The 8,887-nt window shown below is 64.6% G+C and overlaps 1 protein-coding gene across 1 annotated transcript; it reads right to left on the bottom strand.

The window, feature by feature from the left end:
* Window positions 1-1,856: 1,856 nt before the first annotated feature.
* On the bottom strand, window positions 1,857-8,700 carry BTBD19 (BTB domain containing 19; the record flags this gene model as incomplete). Its single annotated transcript, XM_082483789.1, has 8 exons — window positions 1,857-2,089; window positions 2,222-2,347; window positions 2,549-2,680; window positions 3,035-3,103; window positions 4,406-4,465; window positions 5,883-5,936; window positions 6,350-6,587; window positions 8,612-8,700. The coding sequence occupies 8 exons, from the start codon at window positions 8,698-8,700 to the stop codon at window positions 1,955-1,957; spliced, it is 903 nt and encodes a 300-aa protein (XP_082339915.1). The 3' UTR covers window positions 1,857-1,954.
* Window positions 8,701-8,887: the final 187 nt, after the last annotated feature.

Raw genomic sequence — 8,887 nt, 5'->3', positions numbered from 1 at the left:
AAGGCCTGGGGCGGGCACCCCCCCACCTTTTATTTATTGCAAAGGGAAACTATCTATAGAGAGATATATATTTTTAAGCTTATTTTAAAAGATTTATTTCTCAGCCTACGGCCTCGCCCGGCTGCCCAGGGTGCAGGCAGGGAGGGGGCAGACCCTTTTGCTGGTGCAGGGCTGCCTACTGGGGGCAGCCGGAGCCCGGGGCGGGGGGTGGCACAGACCTGGTTCATGCCCCGACTCCATGGAGCGTTGGGTGCCCACAGGCAGTTCACCCCCTCCAATATGCTGCTCCGTGCCTCAGTTTCCCCACCGGCAAGCATGGAAGGGCTGGCGACTGGGGACGTGCTGCAGTGAAGCCAGGAAGCCCGTTGCTCCTGCCGCACAGGCAGGGTGGGGTTTTATTTTGGGGGGGGTGGGTTTCCTTGCGGTGGTCCTTGCTGTGCCGAGCCCCTGAGCTGTCCCAGGGTCACGGCCCCCTCATGCCACACTCGTGCTCAGCGCTGGTGACAGCACGTGCTGGTGTGTGCCCACGGCAGCATACACTCACGTTGGCACCCGCGGTGCCACCGGGCACATCTCTCTGGGAAAGCAAATTTCTCACCGTGTCCCCATGCGGTGGGGCTGTCCCCAAGGTCAGCCCCTGTCCCCCTCCCCATCCCCATCCCGGGCACCGTCCGCGCCGTTACCCAGCACTTTAACTCCAACGGTGTTCGCTGTGCCCGTGGCCCCAAGCCTCCTTCCCCCCCCCCGGCTGCCTTCCCCCCACCCCTGCGGCCCCCAGACACTGCCGCTGAGCTGGGGTGGCCCCGGGGACCCTGTCCCCGTGCCAGGCGTGGGCACGGCGGGCAGCACCCACCCCCCCACCCCCTCCCCAAACACGCCATCTAAGTTATTTATATCAAAGAGAGCAAAGGTTTATTTTTGTAGTTTGTACAGGCGGTAGTGGGGACCGAAGGTTTATTTTTAAAGAGTAAATATATATATTATATATAAATTACCTGCTGTGTCCCGTCCTTTCTCCTGGGGAGCACAGCTGGAATTGGGGGAGTGGGGGGGGGGGGGAGATGCTTGAGACAGACCCAGCTGTGTGCACACGCAATGGGGTGTGCATGGGGAGGGGGTGTGCGCGCTGTGGAGAGGTGTGTAAGAGTGTGTGTGACACATGGAGGAGGAGGGGGCTGGCGGCCTGCCCCCCCCCCCCCCCCCCCGGTGCTATGAGGGGCTGGGGGCTGCGGGCAGGGCTTGGGGCGAGGTTCGGGGGGGAGGGAATGGTGGTGGGTGGGCACAGAGATGCCGGGGTCCCACCTCCCCGTTGGTTCCCCCCCCCCTCGACAAGCCCCATCCCTCCTGCAGCCACCCCATGGGCATGGGGCTGGGGGCTCCCCGTGCCGCTGAGCCCCTTCCCCACCGCTGCCATGGGGAAGGGGCGGGGGGGGGGGTTGTGCCCCTGCCCGGGCCGGTGCCAGCGCTCGCTGCGTGCTGCAGCACGGCCCCGCTACCGGGGGAGGGCAGCACGGCCCCGGGGAAGGGCCCCGGCACCGCGCCCGGCTGGGGGCGGCAGCTTTGGGGCTGGAAAGGGCGGGGGGGGGGGAGGTCTCACTCTGCGCCCCCGTCCCTCAAGGGACCCCGCCACCCCCGGGGTCACCGCCCGGGCTGCGTGTGGGTGCTGCGGTGCCTGGGCATCCTCGCACCCACCCCATGGCCCAGCTGCAAATCAACCCCCCCTCCCCCAAGTCACTGCACCCCTTTATTTTGGGTGACCCGGGCATCCTGCCCCGACCCCGAAGCCGCGGCGTGGGGCAAAGGGCTTTACTGATGCTCTTGGCTGCGGCAGCTCCTCCGGCAGTGCCCAGTCCGCATCCTGCCCCACTGTGGAGCACCTGGCTGGGGGGCACCGCCACTGCCTGAGCCCCCCCCCCCCCAGGTCATGCTGGGGGGGGACCTCAGTGCCCGGCCCCTACTTGGCGTGCGGGTCCAGGTGACGGTGGTGGTCGCGGGGCCGTGTGCCGCGCCGGGGCCGGCAGAGGCGGGAGGGTACCCCGCTGCCCTTCTTCAGCGCGTGGGCCCGCCAGGCTGCTGCGATGCGCTCCACCTGTAGGGACGGTGACAGGGATGGAGGGGGCATCAGCATGGCCATAGTGTGGTCCCCCCCAAAACCCAGTCCTGCAGCATCCTCCAGCCCCGAAGCTGAGCTGGGGCACCCCAAGGGGAGGCAGCAACTCACCGGGATGAGCAGGTCCCGCTGGTTGTGGCTCTCCAGCGTCGCCAGCTCGCTGGGTGCCAGCAAGGGCAGGCGCAGCTCCTGCACAGGCAGGGCGGCCACCTCGGGCACTGGGCGCTCCAGGACGGCCTGTGGGATGTGAGGGATGGGGCCGGTGATGCCCCAGGCACTGAGAACACAACCTCTGTGCCCATCACACAGCCCCGGGCTCAGGGACAGGGTGACTGGGACCCCTGCCTGGGCTGGTGGGGGGTCCAGGCACCCCTGGGTGGCTCTGCCTGGGGGACCAGCCAGGACCACCTTCTCCTGTCACCTCCGTGTTGCACTCACCGAGCTGACGTGCGCCCACTCCCGCACAGCCTGCACCAGGTCCAACTCATCCACAGCCAGGCGGTCGCTGCGCAGCACCCATGCCAGCACCACGTCGGAGAGCTCGTGGAAGCCCTGTGTCCGCACCACTGCCTGCCAGCACACCGCAGCACCGGGGTACTGGTACCAGGATCCTGCCCCACTCTCCATGGGCCATCGGACCCATCCTGGTGCCATCCCTGCCTGGCATTCCAGCACACCCCAACCCGGACCCCCATTCCCTGACACCTCAGTACCACCCAACCTCTACCTGGCACCCAGCATCTTCTCCCCACACACCATTTGCTCCCTTTCCTCCCCTCCCCAGCCTCCAGACATCCCATTTTTAGGGGTGCCGCTCCCATGCCCCATGCTGTGTCCCCCAGTGTGCCCCATGCCACGTGCCCCCGGTGGTCCCCGTGCCCTGGGGTACCCCATGCCATGCTCCCCCACCGCCCTCAGCCGTACCGCAGTGCAGCCCTCGATGAAGGCCAGGCAGTGCTGCTGGAGGTCTGCCTGCCCATATGTCACTGCAGCCTGTGGGACAACACAGACACCTGCGAGGGGGTCCAGGACAGGAGGGATCCCCCAACAAAGCCCTACAGAGACACAGGCACTCTCAGGGACCCAGGTGAGGCGAGCATCTCCATGCGTGGGTGCCACAGTGTGGGTATGGTAAGGAAGGGGCACCAAGGTCCCCTCCTTACCTGGCCTGCCCCACATCAAAGGGTTTGGTGGCTCTGCCCCCCGGCAACGGTCACCCAGCCCTGCTGTCAGCGGGAAGCACCTGATTTTCCACCGCTGCCTGGGGACATCACCCAGCCCCAGGTGGGCAAGGGGCTCCGTCATTGCTCTCACAAGGCCACACTGCAGGGACATGGGGCCAGCGTCCCCTTGTGTGGGCACAGGGTCAGCCTTAGAGCCCCCCCCATGTGTCCCATGCCCTGGTGCCAGCCCCAGCCTGCCCCGTAGCTGCCATCCCCCACTGCAGCAGGAATTTGGGGTGCTCTCATCCTCCCCTAGCCCTACCCAGCCATGCTCATCCCAAGGCCAGCACTGCCCATCTGGGCACCAGGAGGACACTTCCCTGTCCCCCCACAGTGGCAGCCCCTGCGTGTGGGGTACTTGGGACCAGCACAGGCAGGGCGAGCATCGCCTCCCCCTCCACCACAGCAGGGGACCAGCATTGACGCAAGCGGGGAGGGAAGGCAAGATGTTTTCTTCAGGTTTGTTTTGTTCTGGGGTTTTGGGGTTTTCTGTTTGTTTCCTCCGGGCCAGTTTTAGCTCTGTTTACGCTGTGGTGGTCTGGCACCACATCTGGCGGGAGCTTCTGTGCTCTGGTGCCGGCATGTCACCCCGAGAGCATTGCTCCAGCCTGCGGGAGATGGAACAAATCTCCCTTCTCTGAGGAGCAGCTTTGGTCCCACCAAGCAGTGTAGCAGGGCCATTGGGCCACCACCCCCACCCCCACCACCAAGGCTATTTTCAGGTGTCCCAAATCTCAGCAGTGTTTTTGAGACTGGCCCTTTAGAACCATGAGAGCTCCCAGAAACCCAGTGCCTCCTAGCCTCATGCAGATGATGGCAAGGTCCTGGCACTGGGGAGCTCTGGCCAGCCCTGCTTGGGGCAGCACGAGGACATTTATTACTCTGACAGGCTGTGGTGGCCCCGGTGTCCCTTGCAGCCCTGGTACAATATGTCCAGGAGCTGGTTGGGCAAGAGTGGGTAGGAAATTCTGTCCCACTGTCCAGCTGAAAGCAGGAGGGTCAGGCCAGCTCCTGCCCCAAAATCAAACAGGTTATTTTTAACCCTCTGTGACGCTACTGGGGTCACACTCACCTGCAGAGCCTCGCAGACCTGCTCCACACTCAGCGTGTCCTTGATGAACTTGACGCAGAGCTGCAAAGAAGGTGAAGAGAGGGTGAGCAGAGTGGGGACCCAGCCCCAGCACCACCTCCCACGACTCTCAGCACCCCCTGAGCCCCCAGGACGTGGGACACAGGACACAGGGTGGCAGCACCTCCAGCCCCGCAGGGTTTCATAAGGCAGTGATGGGCTGTGGGCAGCCAGCCCAGGCACTGAGTCAGCCAGGGACCAAGCTTGATGTGACCAAACCCCAGCCAACCTCATAGGCTCTTGGGAGACCAGCATCTCTGGCTGCAGCCCAAATGCAGATGATGCAGGTGGGATGCAGCCAGACGGGCACGTCTATCAGGGAGCAGGACCTCCCTCCTGTCCATCTCAGCTGCCTCCCACACAAAGGGGTCAGAGCCCCTGGGAAACCCAAGGGGATGTGACATGCAGGAAGGAGCCGTCAGCTGGAACAGAAGGGCCCTGAGTCACTGGCAGGAGGGAGATGAGGTCACCTTGCAGCTGGGGACACAGCCATGGGCTTCCCCGGTTTGTCCTTGGTCAGCCCCTTCCCTCCCACCCCTCCTCTGTGGCTCTCCCCGCTGCAGGTCATCCCCCTGAGGATGCATTTACTGGATGGTGGGGTGGGACTCGTGTGGCCAGGGCACTGGGTCCCTCTTTCTGCAACACCCCTTACATCCCTTCCCTGCCCAGCCAGTTGTTTGACAGTCCCGTGACACATCTGGGCTTCAGCTGATCTTGTCCCCATGGGGTGATGGGGCAGGTCCCGTCCCACTACCCCAGCACACAGCAGCCTGCGGTTCCTCAGCTCCTCAGCGAGGTCCTTCCCCGGCGCAGAGGGACGGGAGGGGAAGTCCGGGCGCAAGATGGCGGGTCACGCGATCAGCCCGGCCGTAATTCAGGAATCGCTCTGATGACGTGGCCCAGCCACCTTCCCCAATGCCGAGCCGCTCCAGATCCCTGCCCCCTCCTCGTCCGCTGCCCACCCCTCCTTTTTGCTCCCTGCTGCCTTCCCAAAACCTTCCCGCCCGAAGCAGCATCCCCTTGGCAGCACCGTGGCTGGGGTGTTGCATGCTCCCCCGGACCGGGGCTTTCCCTACGGCATCATCCCGCCAGATGACCAGAGGGCAGCCGTGGGCGATGGCATCGGGGCTTTCCTGCTGCCCTTTGCTGTGTGGGAGACGTGAGGTCCCATGCCCTTTCCCGGGATTCCCCCGCCCCCCATGGGGCTCCTGGCTGGTGCTGCACCCCACCCCCCCCGCCAAGGGGGATCCCACCGGAGAGACCCTCCGGGATCAAGAAGCAGAGGCTGAGTTTGTGACGGATCTGGGTGGTGCTGTCCTCAGAGCCACCTCCAGCCACCAGTCATGCAGGGTCATCTTGGGGTGCTCCTCAGCACAGGGGCACTCGGGGACCACCGCCCCCAGTCTAAGCAGGGCCGTACCTTGCACAGGTCCTGCAGGCCGTACTCCACTGACGAGGTCAGCACCTCCAGAGCCTGCAGGCAAGAGAGACCTTGTGAGCATGCAGGGCCACGGATGGGTATGGCAGCGCAGGGGACAAGGACACATGTTCTCCTGCCTCCATGCAAGCTCCCAGGTGGGGCATGGGGGATAAAGGGACTGCCACATGGGGGAATATGAAGGTGTCCTGCTCTGGTGTCCTTGTTCCCAGCATCCAGGGTGTGCAACAGCCAGCTATCCCAAGACTGGGGTGGACACATGTGGGACAAAGTGCTCTGGACACACCACTGTGCCGCGCTGAGACCCCACACACTCATTGCACTGTTAGCCAGCCAGAAAGCATCATGCAGAGCATCCCCTCCACCTGTGAAGCACCCTCTACCCCTGCATCCATCCCCACCTTGTCCCTCCCATGCCCATGGTCCCTGCCAGCCCCATCCCCACTCACGATGTGGCTGTTGAGGGTGACGCTATTGGTGTAGAGGAACTCAATGACGGCCAGGAAGACCTCAGGCTGCACGTTGCCCAGGATGAAGGGGCCTTGGGGTGGGATGCTGCCAGGGGGATCCTCGCTGCCCACCAATTCCTGGCTGAGCATCCCCCGGAAAGCCTGGCAGCGGCACGCCAGCACGCAGCGGTGCGCAAACACCTTCTGCTGCTCCCGGCCCACCACGAAGGTCACGTCGCTGCGGGGGAAAAGGGACAGTGAGGGATGGAGAGCCTTGGGAAGCCGGGGCACAGGACAGGACTGGGATAGGGCATGCAGGCAGGGACCGGCTGGGGGCCTGTCCCACCAGGGCAATACCCTTTGGTTTTAACCCAGGGGCTTTTGCCAGGCACAGAGTGGTCCTTGCTGGTGGCTTCTTGCGGCCATCTGAATGCTGCGGGCAGGGTGAGCAAGATGGGTCTTCTGGAAAGCACAGCCAGCCATGGGTGCTGCACAGAGCTGGGAGGAGAAAGGCCTGGGAGAGCCAGAGAAAGTGGCTTTCTCTTTTGGCACGGCAAAGCAGGGAAAGTGTGGCTGCCACCGGGCTCGGTCTCCTTGACTCATGGGCACTGACTCATGGGCTCAGGGACGCGAAGCCTCCAGCATTGCTGCCAGTAGGGCTGGCACTGGCCCTCGCTGCACCTGCAGGACAGGACAGCCTGTACTGCACATTGAGGCACGGGGTCCCACTGCCCTGGTCCCCCGCAGCCTCCCAGCACGGTTTCCCAGCCCTGCATCACCAGGAAAGGGAGGCAAGATCAGGGGAAAGGGAGTGGGAAAAGGGCAGGGAGTCCCCCAGCCCATGTGCACCATGCAACCATGACCCATCCATCCCTTCATCCCCTCCTCCTTTCTTCCCCCATCCCAGCAGGGCAGTGAGCAGAAGACATGCCACCCAAACTCTAGCTGTCATGAGACCATGCACAAACCCACCACCCAGCCCTCACAGGGTCCTACAGAGGATGTGCCCATCAGGAGAGGCACCTGGGCCATCCCACACGTATATTGGGATATACACGGCTGGGGGTGCTGGGCAGAGTGAGCAGAGCCCGACGGATCCTCCGTGACTGGTACTGCAAGGGGGAGCAAAATAAAGTCCTTCGTGGCTACAGTTCACAGGCCAAGTGGGGAAAGCAGGGTGCAGGCTGCGGTTGCAGGATGCAAGGTCTGGGTTACAGGATGGAGGCTGCAGAATGCAGGATGGGTGCAGGGTGAAGGTTGCAGCATGCGGGACGCAGAACGAAGGATGCAGGATGTGGGGTGCAGGTTGCAGGATGCAGAATGAAAGCTGTAGGGTGCAGGCTGTGGGATGCAGGCTGCAGGAGGAAGGATGCGGGATGAAGGTTGATGGATGCAAGGTGCAGATATCAGGCTGCAGGATGAAGAACGAAGGCTGCAGGATGCAGGATGCAGGGCGTGGGATGAGAGATGTGAGTAGCAGGATGTGGGCTGGGGATGGCCAGGCACTGACAGCCGCTTCCCTGCTGCCTGGTGATGTGGCTGGGGAGTTTTCACTGGGATTTCTCTTCTGGGTGGCCAGAATTTCAGCAGGGATGGGGATTTCCTCAGATAGCGTTTGTGCCAGGCCTCAGCGTGAAGAGGACCACACAGCCAGCCAGCTGCCAGGCAGGAGGTGCCGTGTAGGTGGGGGGCAGCCGAGGCAGCGGCTTTCCATCTCCGCTTCCTGCTCCGGGAGGAGGTGGCAGGGATGCCAGGCACTGTGAGGGGGGCCGGCCGGGATGCCGCCTGCCCTCCGGGGTGTGGGGAGGTTGGAGATGTCAAAAGAAAGCACTGGTAAAGCCGAGGTGGCAAAGAAGCTGAGCACGGGCAGCTGCCCCTGGGGAGGGGGATGGCTGTGGTACCCCCCCCCCCCAAATTCCTGGCAAGGGCAGGAGCCCCAGCGCGGGACTTGGCCGGCGACACTGCCTTGCCCTGATGGCACCATGCCCGGGGACAGAGGGGGTCTGGGCGCACCCGGGGACCTTCCCTCCTCCGGAGAGGCGGTGGCTGCCCCGGGGTGTGGGGGGGATGCACTCGGACAGCCCTGGGCTCCCCGGGGCGTGCAGAAGCCATGCTCCAACCGCCCCCCCCCCTCCCCCCGGCAGGGCTCGGGGCCGTGGGAAAGCAGCACGGAGCGGGCACCGGAGTGTTCGGCATGGCTGGAGGGGGGTGGGGGGGTGGGGGGGTGGTGGCGGCCCCCCACTCCCCTCCCCGGTCCCTCACCTGAACTGGGGGTTGTTGACCAGCGTGCGGAGGGCGGCGGTGAAGGCGGCCGCTTCGCCCTGCAGCCGCGCCGAGCCGGGTCCGGCCATGGGCTGCCTCGGGGCGGGCGGCGGAGGAAGGCGGCGCAGGCAGCAGGCAGGCAGGCAGCAGGCAGGCGGCAGGCAGGAGGCAGGCAGGAGGCTGGCCGGCCTGGGGAGGCCGCGGGGAGGAGGCCGCCGCGCCGTACGACATGGCCCATTGCTAAGGAAACCTGGCAGGCAGCGCCGGGGCCGGGCG

This window comes from Vanellus vanellus (assembly GCF_965231255.1).
Source record: "Vanellus vanellus genome assembly, chromosome: 5".
NCBI lineage: Eukaryota > Metazoa > Chordata > Aves > Charadriiformes > Charadriidae > Vanellus > Vanellus vanellus.
Note: the sequence above shows the minus strand (reverse complement) of the source record. Positions and strands in the feature narration are given on the sequence as shown.